Source organism: Dromiciops gliroides, chromosome 2, assembly GCF_019393635.1.
Source record: "Dromiciops gliroides isolate mDroGli1 chromosome 2, mDroGli1.pri, whole genome shotgun sequence".
Classification (NCBI taxonomy): Eukaryota; Metazoa; Chordata; class Mammalia; order Microbiotheria; family Microbiotheriidae; genus Dromiciops; species Dromiciops gliroides.
Window position 1 is genome coordinate 110,045,703 of NC_057862.1, and position 17,174 is coordinate 110,062,876.

The window sequence follows — 17,174 nt, forward strand, 5'->3', positions numbered from 1 at the left end:
CAGCCTTTCTCCATTTCCTTACTGATGTTCTTCTTGCCTTTCACCCAAGATATTTAACATTGATTTGTCTTTAAACTGCCTGGCAGACATTATCTTAAGCAAAATAGTCACTTCCTAGAATTGTTTCCATTCTTCCTTATGGTTTGCTACTTGCTTTTTTGTTGTGATACACAGACAATATCTAACCACAGCTGTACCTCTGTTGGGCTTCTAAGTTTGAAGGGAAATCACTCTGCATAAAGCAAGTGACCACAGCAATCAATAAAGACAAGTTAATCACTCCTGAATGCTGACCTCCTTAACCACGACAGAGCTGTCCTCTCCTACTCTACCAGCAGGGGATAGCACTAACTCCAGCCGCCGATTATTTAGGCTTCCTCCATTTAGCATCCTCCTGGTGATCACTTTCTGAAAATCTGCACTTTAATTTTCAATAATTTTTTCAACCCATCTTTCTGAGCTATTCTGGTGATTATAGTTCAATCTAAACAATGTATGAGTGAGTGAAAATATGATCCCTTTAGTTTAACAACCCGTGCTTAGCTTAAAAAAAAAACTACTAAGATAGACATTGGGAGTTACCCATATTCATTTGTGTGGATAAAGCATGGGAGAATAGCAATCATTCCCAAATTTAAAATGATAGAATTTTTAGACCTGGAAAGGATATTGGCGATGATTTCATCTAATCTTCTCCTTTTACAAAGGAAGAAACTGAAGTCAAGAGGTACTTACCCAAGATCACACAGTTAGATGATGACAGACCTGAGACTAAAACCGTGTTCTTGACTCCTAGCTAGAGTTCCTCCTGCCATACCAGTTTTGATGAACTGCTGTCTCTGCAGGGCTTCTTTTCTCACAGAATAGTCCACAACACTAGTTTACTGTATCCTGAACAAGAACAAGAGGGGGAAGTTATGAGAAATAGACTTTAGAAGCAAATGACAAATAACATAGCTGTAATCTCTTTTCAATTGGACAGAATATAGGAAGGGGCGGCAGGGAAGTAAAGTAAAGTAGGAATTAAACAGTAAGGTTCTTGTTCCTTCTGCCTGCCTTCAGAATCTAAGAAAGGAAGGGGAGAGATTTCTAGAAGTACTCTGAGGAATAGAATTAGACTGGAAAAGCAGAGCATTAGAGCACTCTGAATCATTCTCTCAATTTATCTTTACCTCTCCTCCCTCCTTCCATTATTGGCCAGGGGTAAATTATAGAGAGCGCTCTCTTCCCTTGACTTTGAAATCATGACAGAGAAATTCAGTGCTTTTTGGTGCACAGCATATTTATTAGAAATTATGGGCAGCTGAGCATACCAGATGGGTGGAAAGACAGACTAATTTAAATGGAACATAAGAACAAGAATATTCCAGAATGGTGCAGTTTTGATAAGAGAAAACTCAGAGCAGGACCTTTAAGAACCAAGTTCACAGGAAAAGACAGCACAGGAGACCCAAGACTATGAACAAGGATAAAGAATGACTTTATGTGAAGGAGGAATAATTTGAAGGTCACTTAATTAGGTTTAGTAGATAGTACCATGGTGTATAGGAATTGGGTAGTTAAGACTGGGATTTCAAGGTTAATGAGATTAGATTATGGTTAATAGAATGATATAAATTTAGAGAATTTAACCATTATTTGAAATGGGTTATTTAATAAAAATGTTAATTAAGAAGGGAATCTGATGTCTATTGTCCTTTAATGTTAACCTTTTGGGATTGAAGAAAGGTCATTGACAAATTTCTGTGAAAAGCATATTCATTGTGTTGTACTAGGTCACCATAACTCTTCCCCCAGGTAATGCCCCTGACCCAAACTTTTTGCCCACTCAGTCATTTTCTTGTTTTCCACTTTAGGAAGTCACTTAAGTCGTTTAATTCCCTTCTGGCTTTGCTCATTAAAATTGTAGGCCTTTAATGCTTTTTCATCATCAAGCCTGCAGGTTATTGTGTTTAAAAGTAAAACACTTTACTAGGAAAATATCTATAAAGTTTAGTAACTTGTATTAGTTGGATACACTTTGAGACATTGTTATTGTGTAAAGTATACTGTTCATTCTTCTTCCAAAAGCTAGCCTTTAAGCTGGTTGCCTAATAACAGGCACAAAGAAGACCAGACAATAAGTGGGTCAGGTAATGTTGCCAACCACAGGTCCCATGACCCCAAAGACCTATATGAAGGCCAGAAAAATGGTAACCTGTGGTCTCTATCTGTTATAGCTCTTTGAAGATAGTATCTCTCTAATTGTATCTCTTGTTCTTTTGTGTTATACTGTGCTTTAAAAGACCTATCTTATTCTGACAAATTATGACCATGCTGGAGTGGGAGGGACACTTACATGTTGGATTCTAAGCCACACTCCCCATTGGACTCGGTTGGAATTGGGTGGATCATATCATTAGTTGAAATAGAAAAAAAGATAAATGCTGTGTTTTAGAATGTTAAAAGGGTGGGATGGTGAGGTGGAATTCTGGCCCTTGCTCCCGGATATTATCAAGGAGAGTACATACAGTGACTCCAGAAAAGAAAGTAAGGTGTTACTGTTCAATAGCACCTTTTCTAGGTGAAAAATTGACTTTTGAGGGCTTTGAACTAGGTCTGACTGCTTTTGCTTTTCTTGATTTATGGCGATGGGATCCAAGGCCATCATAGAATTAAGCCAGGTTTTTATGGAAATTGTCAAGAGCAAAAAGGAGGTGGAGAAGACAGGAAGTAGGAAGAGAACATTAGTCCTGGGAACACCATTCCCAGTGACAATCCTTGTGGCCCAGAGGAGAGGTCATGGAGACCCAGTTACATCAAGTAAGTGAGCATCCAAAGAGAAGACAATTACCTGGAGATGCGGATCTAGAACTACATCTCAGCTCCGTTGTAAGATGCCTAAGCTAGATGACATTTATCATAGGAACTTTTTTGCTTTCTTTTCTGTTTCTTCTTCTTTGGGTATTTTAGAAATAAGGAATGAATGATCTAAATTAGAGGCCAGCCAGAAAGGCGGCAAACGCAGCCCTTGTGTCCGGGTTTTCCCTTTTCTACAAATGGGATGTGAACTCTAAACTAAAAACTGCCCTTTCTGTTCCATCCCTGGTCTTTTTCCTCAGAGACTGAAAGTTTTGGCCTAGTCTGTGGCCAAATGGTTCTTGAAAGCAGTATCTGATAACATAGGCCCACATCAGTCTCATTCACATTTAGACCCAAAAGTTCCAAATAACTCCAAACTTTAGCTTATGGCAGTCCATACTTAATCCACCAAAATCAACTTTTCTTTTTCAAATTCATCCATTCCTCATTCTTTTACCTAATGTTTATGACCAGAACATATGTAGATATCTATTTTACTGAGATTATCACATGGACACCTTTGGTATTAGGAAGGAACTTGACATTGGTATATGATCCATTCTTTAAAATCAGCTTTTCAGAGAAGCACAAATTATTCACAAGCTTACAGTTTTACTTTTTTCTTTAGGTGATTCTTCTTTCATTTCCTAAGCATAATCTAGTATTTTGTTTTTCCTCATTTACATGTAAAAACAATTTTAGCATTCATTTTTTAAAATTTTGAATTTCAAATTATCTCCCTTCCTGCCTTCTTCTCTCCCCCTTCTTTGAGAAGACAAGCAATTTGCTATGGATTGTATATGTGCAGTCATGTGAAACATATTTCCATATTAGCCATATTACAAAAGAAAACAGGGGCAGCTAGGTGGCACAGTGGATAGAGCACCAGCCCTGGAGTCAGGAGGACCCTGAGTTCAAATCCAACCTCAGACACTTGACACTTACTAGCTGTGTGACCCCGGGCAAGTCACTTAACCCCAATTGCCTCACCAAAAAAAAAAAGAAAGAAAGAAATTAAGGGATTGCCCATCAGTTGAGGAAATGGCTGACCAAATTGTGGTATATGAATGTAATAGAATACAATTGTGTTATAAGAAATGTTGAACTGGTATATTTCAGAGAAACCTAGAAAGACTTACATGAACTGATGCTAAGTAAAGTGAGGCAGAATCCAGAGAAAATTGTAACACAGTAACAGCAAGCAACATTGATGTGATGATGACCTGATAGATTTAGCTCTCCTCAGCAGTACAATGATCCAAGACAATTCCAAAAGACTCATGATAGAAAATGCTCTCCACATCCAGAGACAGAACTATGGAGTCTGAATGAGATTGAGGCGTACTATTTTCACTTTTTTGATATTGGGGTATTTTTGTTTTGTTTCTTCTTTCTTGTGTTTTTTCCTTTTGTGTGATTCTTCTTTCACAGCATGACATGTTGAAATATGTTTAACATGATTGTACTGTATAACCTATATCAAATTGCTTGCTGTCTTGGGAGGGGGAAGAAAAATTTGGAACTCAAATCTTACAAGAATAATGTTGAAGACGATCTTTCTATGTAATTGGAAACAACAACATACTATTTAAAAAGAAAGGGGGAAAAATATGCTTTTATATGCATTCGACTTCATCAGTTCTTTGGAAGTGGATACCATAAGTCCTCTGAATTGTCTTAGATCATTGTATTGCTGAGAATAGCTAACTCATTCACAGTGATTATCTGTGATATTGCTGTTACTGTATGCAATGGTCTGCTAGTTCTGCTCAATTCTTTTTGTTTTGTTTTGTTTTTTTGGCGGGTTCAATGAGAGTTAAGTGACTTGCCCAGGGTCACACAGATAGTGTCAAGTGTCTGAGGCTGGATTTGAACTCAGGGCCTCCTGAATTCAGAACTGGTGCATTATCCACGTGCATCTAGCTGCCCTCCTGCTCAATTCTTTTGTATCAGTTCATGTAAGTCTTCCCAAGTTTTTCTGAAAACATCCTACTCATCATTTCTTATAGTACAATGGTATTCCACTACAACTTGTTCAGCCATTCCCCAATTGATGGACATCCCCTCAATTTCCAATTCTTTGCCACCACAAAAAAGTGCTGCTGTTAATATTTTTTGTACAGATAGGTTTCCTCCCCCTTTTAAAAAATCTCTTTGTGATACAGATCTAGTAGTTCTATTGCTGGGTCAAAGAGTATGCACAGTTTTTATAGCCCTTTGGGTGCGGTTCCAAATTCCTTTCCAGAATGATTGGATCAGTCTACAACTTCACCAAGAGTCCATTAGTGTTACAGTTTTCCCACATCTCTTCCAACCTTTCTCATTTTCCTTTTCTATCATATTAGCCAATCTGATAAGTGTGAGGCAGTACCTCAGAATTATTTTAATTTGTATTTCTCTAATCAATAGTGGCTTTGATTTCTTCTTCTGAAAACTGCCTGGGGGAAGGTAGGTGGTACAGTGGATAAAGCACAGGCCCTGGATTCAGGAAGACCTGAGTTCAAATCCAGCCTTAGACACTTGACACTAGTTGTGTGACCCTGGGCAAGTCACTTAACCCTCATTGCCTTGCAAAAAAAAAGAAAGAAAGAAAGAAAGAAACTGCCTGTTCGTATCCTTTGACCATTATCAATTAGGGAATGGACTGGTATTTTTTTTTAATTTTTAATTTTTTTTTTAACGGGGCAATGGGGGTTAAGTGACTTGCCCAGGGTCACACAGCTAGTAAGTGTCAAGTGTCTGAAGCCGGATTTGAACTCAGTTCCTTCTGAATCCAGGGCCGGTGCTTTATCCACTGCGACACCTAGCCGCCCCTGTGACTGGTATTTTAATAAATTTGACTCAGTTCTCTATATATTTGAGAAAGGTGGGCCTTTTTTTCAGAAAAACTGGCTATAAAATTTTTCCCCCAGTTTCCTTCATTCCTTCTAATCTCGGACTGCACTGTTTTGTTTGTGCAAAAACTTTTAAATTAATGTAATCAGGAATTATCCATTTTATATCCCATAATGCTCTCTCTGTTTGGTTAAAAAAAAATTCTTAGCCATAATCCAACAGGTGAACTCTTCCATGCTAATTAATTTGCTTGTGATATCACCCTTTATGTCTTGATCATGTGCCCATTTTGACCTCATCTTGGTATACAGTGTGAGATGTTGGTCTGTACCTCCTTTCTACCAAACTGCATAAGCCAGTATTAAAATAAAATTTGAATTCCTTATTGAAGGCCTGACATTATTTGTTACTGGCCCCAAGTACATTAATTATCAGCAAGGCAGTTTTAGACTCTGAACTTTCTGGGGGGTAGGAGAATGGAGGGCACCTGTTTTTGAACTTCCTACCTTTTTATAGACTCAGAAGATGAGATTTGGCTGCCTCTTGTGTATGTTGTAAATAGAAGTATCATCAAGGACAGCCAAGCTTAATGTCAATATTGCCAGAGAGCGATTCTCTAACCCAGGGTTTCTAATGATGCCACATTTCTATAGACAAAGGGGGGTGTGCTCCTTATCCTCTTAAAATGCTTGCTGATGTGACAGTGCAATTATCATAACTCTAAAAAACACCTACCCACCTGTAGCTTTTGATACTTCTGCCAACAATGAGAAGATGGTATGTGGTTTTGAGAGCACACATTAAAAGAGCAGGACAGACAGAGACCCCTCTCCTCTAAGAAGCTCAAAATGTGATGGAAAGCCACAGTTGGACCACACATCCATGTTCTGTGGGCCCTTCTATTACAAGGAATGGTGTGGTGATTTGGTGAAATTCAGTTCTTATTTTCCTTTGCACTCAAAGTTTAATATGTGTAGAGGTTTGGTGGCATCTCTTTGTTGTGTATTTTGTTGAAATGAAGAAAATCCATTCAGCTCTGGAAGGACTGGGGAACAGGGAGACTCATTGTCATTTGGGGGGGGGGAGGCAAATATGAAGAAAATTAGTTAAACCTGTTTTAAATTAAAGGCATAAGTGCTAGGTAATTCCATGGAACTATTTCCAGCTTTTGGGGACAGAGCTCAAATTCACTTTACCTCACTGCAAGTAAATAGCTTTAATAGACCTAAATTTTAAACTAAGGCATTATAGCTATTTCTTTTTTTTAATTCAATTTCATTTTCAAGATCACATTCTTTTCCTTCCATCTTCCCCTCCCCCAGTTGAAAAAAGCAAGAAAAACAAAACCCCTTTTTACAAACATATAAAGTCAAGCAAAACAAATCCCTAATAGGCCATGTCTCTTCTCCCTGTTCCCCTTCCCTACCAAAAAGTCTCAATCTACATTTTTGAGGCTATTACCCCTCTATCAAGGAGGTAAATAGTATATTTCAGAAGGATGTATATTTTGAAAATTTCTCCTCCTTTTTTTTTTTTTTGTGGGCATTGAGAATTAAGTGACTTGCCCAGGGTCACACAGCTAGTAAGTGTCAAGTGTCTGAGACTAGATTTGATTCAGGTCCTTCTGACTCCAGGGCAGGTGCTCTATTCACTGAGCCACCTAGCCTGCCCGGTAAATAGTATATTTCATCTTGCGTCCCTTGGGATTGCAGTTGGTCATTGTGCTGAGCCGAGTCCTCAAGTCTTTCAAAGTTGTTTTTACCATATTGTTTGTAATTATAGAAATTGTTCTCCTAGTTCTGCTTATTCACTTTGCATCAGTACTACCCATCTTTTCAGGTTTCTCTTAAAACTATGGTTTGCTCAGTTGTTTCAGTCACATCTGCCCTCTTCATGACTCCATCATTTCTTACAGCCAGCACAATAGGATTGCATTGCAGTCATGTGCCATGACTTGTTCAGCCATTCCCAATAATGAGTAACCCCTCTTTCTGTTCCTTTGCCACCATAAACAAGAATTGCTATACATATTTGTGTATGTGTGCCTTCTTACCTTCTTTCCTTGATTTCTTTAGGGTATAGACCCAGTGGTAGTGTTGCTGAGTCACAGGGTGTTTGAAGTTAATGTCTTTCTGCACATGGTTCCAAATTGCTTTCCAAAATGGATAAACTAGCTAGCAGTCCCACCAACAGTGCATTTAATGGACCTGTCTTCCCACAGCTTCTCTAGCACTTTTTCACCTTCCCTTTTTGTCACCTGTTCTGATCTGATGGGTATAAAGTGGAATCTCAAGAGTTGTTTTAATTTGCATTTCTCTATTAGTGATTTAAAGCATTTTTATGTGGTTATTGATTGCCTATATTTCTTCCTTCAAAAATTACCTATTCATATCCTTTAACTATTTTTCAGTAGGGGAATAACTCATTCTTAGAAATTCAAAGCAATTCCTTATATATCTTAGTAAAGAGACCTTGAATAGAGAAACTTGCTACAAAGATTTTTCCCCATTTACCTGCTTCTCTTCTAATTTTAGTTGTATTGGTTTTGTTTGTGCAAAGCCTTTTTTATTTCACATAATCATAATTTTCCACTTTGCCTCCTGTGATCCTCTCTAGCTCTTCTTTGTACTATAACTATTTCAAAAGTAAAGCCATACAACATGTGCCTGGCACATAGTAAACCCTTAATAAATGCTTTTTCACTTATTCATTAAAGGCTAACATAAACTAATTCAGTCTTAACCTGGACATTTGCTTCCCAAATGGTTCAGAAGAATATTGAACGGGAAGAGGATTCAGGCTCATGCAACCTTTTCTCATAGTTTCCCTGACTTTTTGTACTGGTAGTTCAGATTATTTTTGGTAAATGTGCCATTCCTGGGTAACCATGTAGATATATGGATGCTTGGCCATTGGGAGGCTGGTGATCGGTGGCTAGGCCCTGCCTGAATCTAGGGGAAACACCCTACCCCACACACTGTAGTACAGAAAAACTGTCCTTGGTTAAAATAGAAATTCTATGCAGTAATGACAGATAAAGTGGGGAAGTTGTCTGGTCTGGAAAGGCCCACTTTTCTTCTTGTTTTTTTTGTTTTGTTTGCAGGGCAAATGGGGGTTAAGTGACTTGCCCAGGTTCACACATTCTAGTAAGTGTCAAGTGTCTAAGGACCGATTTGAACTCAGGTACTCCTGAATCCAGGTCAGTGATTTATCCCGTGCGCCACCTAGTTGCCCAAGGCCCACTTTTGTAGATGTAGCATGGTACCATGCACTCCTAGAGTTCTTATTCATTTTTTGGCTCTGTTGGAACCCACCATTAAATCCCTAACTAATGGTGATCCTACCGACATTGGTCTCTTGTGTGACTCGGCAGTGACTCCGTTCCAGTCTTCTGATGCCTCTCTATTCTTTCTTGAAGTTGGAGTGGCAGTGGTCCTATGGGGGCTTTAGGAATAAAACAGTTTAATTGACCCCAAAGTTAGTACTGTACTACCTCACACCTGAATGAGGAATATAGAAGGGAGTGGGAGGCTGTCATGACTTTGGCTGCTTTTCCACAAAGAAGCATCAGACCCAGGCTTCCCATCCTTGCCAGCCCTATAGCAGAGGATGGTGAGCAGCACCTCATCTGAGTCACTCCAGAAGGAGCCTGGCCACCTCAGTTCTGCTCTGTTGTGCCTTCCCTTGTCCCTCTCTCCCACATGCCTGGCCTGTGGCTGCTCACCAGCCTGCACCCTCCCCTTGGCTTCATGCAGCTGAGTGACACATTGCACCAGCTCCTTAGCCGACATTCTATCAGTTCAGTTTCTGCATAGTCCATATAGTATAACAGAAACCCTCCCAGTCATCATTTATCCAATGGAAAACCCAAAATGTGTGTTTGGATGACTGTCCCTCATCTTGCCAGAGAGACATTTTGGTTAAAAAGAAAATGCACATAATGTGGAGGCCAGTGCTGAGGTGCCCATTTTTCTCAGTGTTTTGTACTGTGTTTGAAGATGAAAAGTTTCATGTAGGTGCTGGCTTATTGAACAGTGCCATCAGAGGGAAGATGGTTATCTTACTCATCAGCTTTGATTTGTAAAATCCTCCCTTTTGTCTCCTGGCAGGTAATCTTTTTTCCCTTGGAAGCCAATTAGATACTCAAAGTATATGTGCTCTTTAAATTAATTATTTTTCAGAAAATGGCCTCAAAACCAGCATTCACCTTTCAAAGTAAGTTAAGCTGACCAGTTGCATGTTGGAAATCCATTAGAATTCACTTTCTCTCCTGCCTTGAGCTTTGTCATTATTTCCCCTGCTCCCTGGATGCTGCTGCTGGGCTTCTAGCCACGGCAAAAGCCCATCAAAAACCCGTCTTGACTGTAGTCATCAGGATGGTTCTCCAATGATCTGCTTCTCCTCTGGACTTCTTTAAAGGCAGTGAGCATAGTTCTAATCACTGTAAATTCAGGTTATGGCCAGATTAGTGGGGAGATAGGATGGCTGCTTGTTGTTTTGCAGTGATGTATTGTTTATGGGATTAGTGTTCTGAAAGGCCCAGGGTGTCAGCTGATATTTATTACTTTAAGCTGTCTCAGCTGTTCTGGTTCAGCAAATAGACCTACAGTCACAATGAATGCAGAACTCTGCGTGTCATGTATGCCCCAATGTGTGCAAATGTGATTAGGGCTTTAGATAGTATGTGCTGCAGATGCAGGGAGGAGTAGTGATAGGAACCTAGTTTGATTTGACTCCTTGCTATTGAGAATGTTCACCATCCTTCTGAAGACTGGAGAGAGTGAAAAAGGAGGAAGAGAAGTCAAATGTGACTTACAGTAGTTGAAAAGGTCTGCAGCCGGCTGTGAGGGGTGAGCAGGGTCCCTGCTTTTGTGCTGAATTTGGAGTTGGCTTTCAGCGTCACAAATTTTTACTTATCAGGCTTTCCTGAAAAGGACACTTTCAAGGTTGCTGTACCTTTAAGTGAACTTCCTCCACAGCTTTTCTGTCTGTAGTGCTTAGAGCTATGATAATCTGGCCAGTTCCTTTTAAACAGATCTGTACTGCACCACAAAAAGAAATAAGTGTACAATGTACCAGTGTATGTCTAGTAACGCATGCTGCAGTTGGTTTGTTTTCTCAAAAAGAAATTTAATTTACCCCAAGTGTACACTGTCACACTAAACACACTGGGGCACCAGAGAAGGGGCTTATTGCATCTAGTGCCATAGCAAAGGTCATCTTTAGAAAAAGCCAAAAAATAACTGGAATTCTTTCCTGATAGCTCCTCAATGGGACATGTATCTAGGCAGATGTGTTTATTTTTTCAGAGGGAGTTCCCAAAGACCCATCTCAAAGTTCACACAATGGGTACCCTCATTCAGTTCCCAAAGAAGGAGCTCATTCTCTCTTCTCTGTTCCTCGGGGCCCCTCCCTGCTTGACCAGAAGAGGTCACTATCACTTGCTGCCAGCCTTCCCTCCTCCTCCATCCCCAGGGAGACTCAGTTCCCAGCCATCCTCAGGCCAGAGAAACCCAGGAGACCCCTATGAAAGGGAAGAGAGACTCGCCATGCTCAGGGGCAGATGCCTCTGGGCTGCCGGTCAGGGTGGGGAGGGCACAAAAGACTTGGCTTTCCACAGCACTGCTTTGGCTTTGGGGGATCCCATGCCTCTCTCAACTAACAAATCGCCTTTCTCTGTACATGTTTCCCTCAAAGGACGGCATGAACTGGGTCTGCAAAAACGTCAATGCTAAGAAGAAATAAAATCTAGATGAATGGAAACACAGGAGCCGCGGGAGCTGAGTTCTGTCCTGAAAACACTCATTTGCTGCTTTCTGACCATCTGTGTACAGCTCCAGCTGTTTAAAGAGAAGGAACAGCACAGTTTAAAAAAGAATCCCCATTCCAGCAGTAGGTTTAACTGATCTCCAAGGTTCAGTATCATTTTTCAAATAAAGGAATTACATTATTTCCTCTGCATAATTGAAATAGTATTAAATGTCTCAAAGCACATGATTAGAAAATGAGATCTTTTAAATGAACAAGAGATTGCAGAGCAGTTTAGACCATTCCAGTGGGCTTTAGAGAGAGAGAGGGAGAGAGAAGAAAAAAAGCTTATGCCGAGTTCATTTATTCACTGACCTGTTCCCTGGATTCCCCTAGCGGTTTGGAAACCACACAGAACATTCTCTGGTGTTGGTCAGATTTTTCCCATCACCAATTGAGCTGGTGCTGCATTCTGCCTGTGTTGAAGCTGGGGGGAGGAGTAGCAGATGATTAAACCATCTTGTCATGCAGGTAGGAGAATGTGCATGTAATCCTCCCCCTTTGGGCATGGAAAAAAAAAAACCCTTTATTGAAAACAAGTCGCTACAGAATTGAACCTCCCCCCACCTCCAGCAGCAGAGACAAGCAACTTCTTAGGGCTCTGGCAGTAATGACAATTGGAATGTAAGGAAAGGTGGGAGGTTTAATTCTAGAAAAATTAAAAAGTCCTTAAACAGTTCTCAGATGGAGGGCGAAGGCTAGCATAAACAGGCTTCTCCAGTTCAGTGGAGCACAGAGCAGCAGCCTCAGCTTAGCTGGCCTCTCTGTGGTATTCCTATAGAAGAGATTTCTAAAGCTCAAAGAATTCTGTGTTTAAATGATTACAATAGGCCTCCGGTATCAGATTTTAAAAATAAATGCCGCTTTACTGTGAACCCATTCCACAGAGAAAAGCTGCACAGATCGATTTTTTAGAAGAGATCAATTTTTACAGAGCAGCAACTATGTGGAGTGGGATGAGGGTGGAAAAGATTTGCTGTTAGAACACTGGTTCAGTGATTCCAGAGGTCACATCCAGGAAAACCAAGCTCCCGGGCCTGCTCGAAAAAGGCCTGCTGTGGTTGGTCATGAGACTGGTGGGAGAATGGAAGGGAAACTGTGGCTCAGAGTTGTTAGAAGAGTTTGTTTTTTCTTGCCCTAAGAAATGTCCCCAATTTAGGAAGAAAGCCTATCACTGAGCTACCACACCTCCTTAATTAGACTGTACTCTGGTGCCTGGGGCCCAGGCTTTGGGAGAATGAATCTGAGATACTCTGTCCAGTTTCTAGTGGAAAGAGTCTTCCTCACATTAACTCCCCCTGCGGTTGACCCTTCAGTCTCAGCTGGATAGTGGAAAGTTGAATGGGATAAAGAGACTAGCTGTCTTCTCCTCCCCAGAGGTGGCCTGTTCTGACCAAGTCACAGGCAAGCTGGCATAGCTGCTGACTTTCAGTACCAGCTCCACAATCCTGGGACCATGGACTCCATCTATCTTTCTGGGAAAGAGCTTTGCATATGAAACTAAAACATCAATTTTTTAAAGGGTGGGGAGGATATTGATAAAAATGCTCATCCCCCACCAACCACAAAAAAGATGTCCTGCTGAATCATGCATAAATTGATCGAAATTGCTCAGTGCGGGACTCCTTCCGAGATGCTGTTTCACCCTGAATCTGTGCTGAGGGAGGAGAACTGCCCACGTGGAAGTGAACTAGAATCCCTGCCCCCTCCCCATCCCCGAGGCCACCACCACCAGGTTACCAGTGCAGCCTTAAATGATGGTGATGCAGGTGTTTCCAAAAGCCCAGAGGGCAGGGGGTGTCATCGCTAATTTTCAAATGTGTAGCTTTGACTTTGCTGCAATGTAGCATTTCTAAAATATTGTCATACTTTTATCACCAGCCTACAACGCTGCTTTGAAAGCACCCTCCTCCTCCATCCTCAGCCACCTTTCCTAACTTTCCTGGCTCTTTTAATAAAATGCAAAGTAATTACTGGGGTTACCAGCCTTCGTGGGGGGGAGGAGGAACTAAACAAAGAGTTTTTAAAGCCCCCATTATAGAAACACTGATTGGGGGGGTTGCATTCCCACCACCACCACCATAAAAGAAGGATTACAAATTTTCCTGTTCAAGGCAGACCTAAGGACAGACTCAAGCACAATATTATTTGATCATGGCGGGGAGGGATATGAATCAATTAGCTAAAGGTCCTTGCCGGGTTGACTGTGGCATATCCACCATACAGACCAACGATGGGGAAAACTAGAGTGCCCTTCTTCCCCCACCCCCAGCAGCCAGTTACTTTGGGTTCATCCGCCCTGGCCTGCAGCAGTGCACCCCCTCCCCTTTGCTATCCGATTGTTACTATGGAAACAAGGATGTCATTGATGTGGGCCGAGCAGGGGAACATGTCAGAGCACAGCTGAAAGTCAGTGATTACAACGGTTAGAAATGTTACGCCAGGGTTAGAGAAGTCAGAAGCTCTGGGCAGCTGCTGAGAGGACATGTTCCTAGCCCATTCCCTCATCCTCTGCTTCTGTCTTCCCTTGATTTTGACAAATTTCTTTATTCCCTCAAGTGGAAGCTATTTCTTTGATACCCAATCCTCCTTTCCTCAATGGTTGGCTATTCCCAATCAACCCAGACAGGGTTCCGAGGGGCAGCTGGGGACCCCCAGGAAATGCCATGTCACCAAGGCCAGCACACTTTGCTTTATTGTCATTGGAATCAGCTTTTATTTTTCTTTCCTTCTTTCAGAGACAAGCCTTTCTCTCCTTGTATTTTTAGCAGCTCCATTCCTTGTGGTTTCAGGGCTCAGTCTAAGCCATCTAAAGGCCCATTTTTATAGGCCCTTTGGAAAATGATAATCAAAGGGAGGGACAAGGGGTTTGGTCATGTGGAAAACTCAATGTATAATTTAGATGTCTGTCAAAAAAAATAGCAAATAAATCTAGTAGAAATAAGGGCAGCTTGGAATGTGTTGTGCTCTTTAAGGAAACAGGAGGGAGGGGCCTGGAACATCATCCCCTTTCACAAGCTCTCTATGTCTGTCTTTTAAGGTGTTTTTCAGAAGGCCAGTTGTCACCCATTTGGTGGCAGGCAGCAATCTTCAACCTTTAGTATCCCTGCTGTGCTCAGGGCTGCCAGACTCCAGGCATTCTCATAGCCCTCTACCACAGAAAGATTTTCCCCTCCTCCCTGGGCCTCCCACCAGCCACAGGGAATTGCTCCTCCAAATCAGACACTGGGTTTTGCAGTCCAAACATGTCACTTTCCATTGGGTCGCTAAACTTCTCAGATGCAGTGTAAGGTACTAGGTGCCAAATGTGGAGAAAGCCTCCTCCCAGCTTGGCCCCACAGACCAGAGAATAGGAAAGGAAAGGAGTCATAAAATGTACTATTGGATTTGGAAGGAACTTCAGGGATCGCTTTAGTCCCATATCCTCATTTTATAAAAGTAAAGTTGAAGCACTCTAAAGAGTAAGTAGTTGGGGGTGGGGGGGGCAGCTAGGTGACGCAGTGGATAGAGCACTGGCCCTGGAGTCAGGAGGACCTGAGTTCAAATCCGGCCTGAGACACTTAACACGTACTAGCTGTGTGACCCTGGGCAAGTCACTTAACCCCCATTGCCTCACACACACAAAAAAAGAGTAAGTAGTTGGGTAAGGCCCCACAGCTGGTCAATGGCAGGCTAGAATTAGAACCCAAGTCTCCAGATACCTGTGGATCGTTCTACCACATCATGCTATGTGGTAGGAAAGGAGGAAAAGTACCCCCTCGCTCCATGAGACTTACCTCCCTGACCTTCATACCCTTCCACCACCCTCAACACAAATCTCTTTGCTCTTGGCAGCCTCGCACTCACATTCCTGGTCCCAGACCCAGTCAGACCAATGGGGCAGGTTCCCAGCCTTTAAAGAGCAGGGCCTAAAAGAGGGATGAGGGAGAGAAGAGAAGGTTCCTTCCCTGGTTCCCATCCTTCACCACCAAGGGCAGAGACTCTAAAGTATAGGGTCACTAGCCCTGCCTCCAGTTTGGAGACCCACTGAGGCTTGGTATGTTCAGTCTCTCATATACCTTGTTCCCAGAGTGTGGGTCTGGCCCATAACTTAGGTGAAACCAACAGCCTCAGCCCATAGCTCAGCCACTTCATGGAATTAGCCCTATATCTGAGGTGCCTGATTGACTCTAGGGTAAAACACAGTTTACTACTCAGTCAAACAGCATCTTAGGGCCTCTCTCTCTGTCTCTCTCTCTCTCTCTCCATCCCCCTTAATTGCAATCTGTTCAGCAATTTCCCTTTCTAACACTGCCAAACCCAGGGAAACAGGCGGCTGGGAGGGGAGGAGAAAGAGCAGCTTCCAGCCCTGACAGATTCTGCTGCTCCAGCACTGCCTCCCACCCCCACACGCTCACACACGTGCACATAGGCAGACCGAGGCCTAGACACACAAATACACACAGGCACAAGTTCATTTGCTCTTCAGACATTTGCTGGATGCTAAGGTAGACAGAAAAGAGAGTAAGACAGTCTGCCTTCCAGAAAAATATAGTAAAACATATAGAGGCCACAGGCTTTTAGTATCAAGAGCAATAATAGAGACCTTTTGAGTAAATTAGGAGACAGGCCAAGAGCCTTATCCACAATCATGCAATGGGTTAGTGGAAACCCTAGGCTTTAGACTCCAACTCCAGGGCTCTTTCAATTATGTTAAGACAACTTTATCTAAGGCAGAGTATGAAGCATACCAGAAAAGGTACAAGATGCTATAGAATTTTAGTGGTGAAAGAAATCATTTTTGTTTGGAGGGGGGATCAGGAAAGGCTTCTTGAAGAAAGTAGAATTTAAGGTGGGCCTTGAAGACCAGGAAAGAACATATGGAATGAGCAAGAGTGGTAAGGCATTTAAGCCAAGGGAATGACATGAACAAAGACACATGGGGAAAAAAGAGTTTGAGGGACAGAAGAATTTAGTTTGGATTACAGGCTATGTGAAGGGAAGTCTTATGACAAGGCTAAAAAGGTAGGCTGATGATGGAGGGCTTTGAATGCCAGGCTGAAGAGTTTGAACTATCCAACAAGCAACAATAGGAAGTCACTGAAGGTTGGTTGGTTTTGTTGCTGTTGTTTTAGCAGGTGAGTAATGTAATCAGGGAGGCCCATTAGAAAAATTACTCGAGTTGGAAGCAAGGCAGGCTAAGACACAGGGAGATCTCTTCAGAGAATATTGCAATAGTTATATTAAAAATCTATAGAGGGGCAGCTAGGTGGCACAGTGGATAGAGCACTGGCCCTGGATTCAGGAGGACCTGAGTTCAAATCCAGCCTCAGACACTTAACACTTACTAGCTGTGTGACCCTGGGCAAGTCACTTAACCCCAATTGCCTCACCAAAAAAAAAAAATCTATAGAAGGGGCGGTTAGGTGGTGCAGTGGATAGAGCACTGCCCCTGGAGTCAGGAGTACCTGAGTTCAAATCTGGCCTCAGACACATAACACTTACTAGCTGTGTCACTTAACCCCAATTGGGGGGCAGGCTGGTTGTGGGGTCTCTTTTTGGTGGTGGTGAGAATAAGCTTTGCTTTGGATATATTGATCTTAAACTTTCAGCAGGAAATCCAGGTGAAGATGGGTAGCAGATAATTAGAAATGGGAGTCTGGAGCTCAGAAGCAGGGTCAGAGCTAGAGATAGAAACTTAGGAATGACCT

General features: G+C 42.0%; 1 protein-coding gene across 2 annotated transcripts in view; it reads left to right on the plus strand.

Moving 5' to 3' along the window:
- ARL3 (ADP ribosylation factor like GTPase 3) overlaps positions 1-13,658 on the plus strand; it is a 36,593-nt gene extending 22,935 nt beyond the window's left edge. For both annotated transcript variants that reach the window (XM_043982770.1, XM_043982769.1), the window contains exon 6: positions 11,374-13,658. In XM_043982770.1, the coding sequence (XP_043838705.1) occupies positions 11,374-11,421 (48 nt within the window). In that variant the 3' untranslated portion in view covers positions 11,422-13,658. The remainder of the gene's footprint in view (positions 1-11,373) is intronic.
- The last annotated feature ends 3,516 nt before the right edge of the window (positions 13,659-17,174 follow it).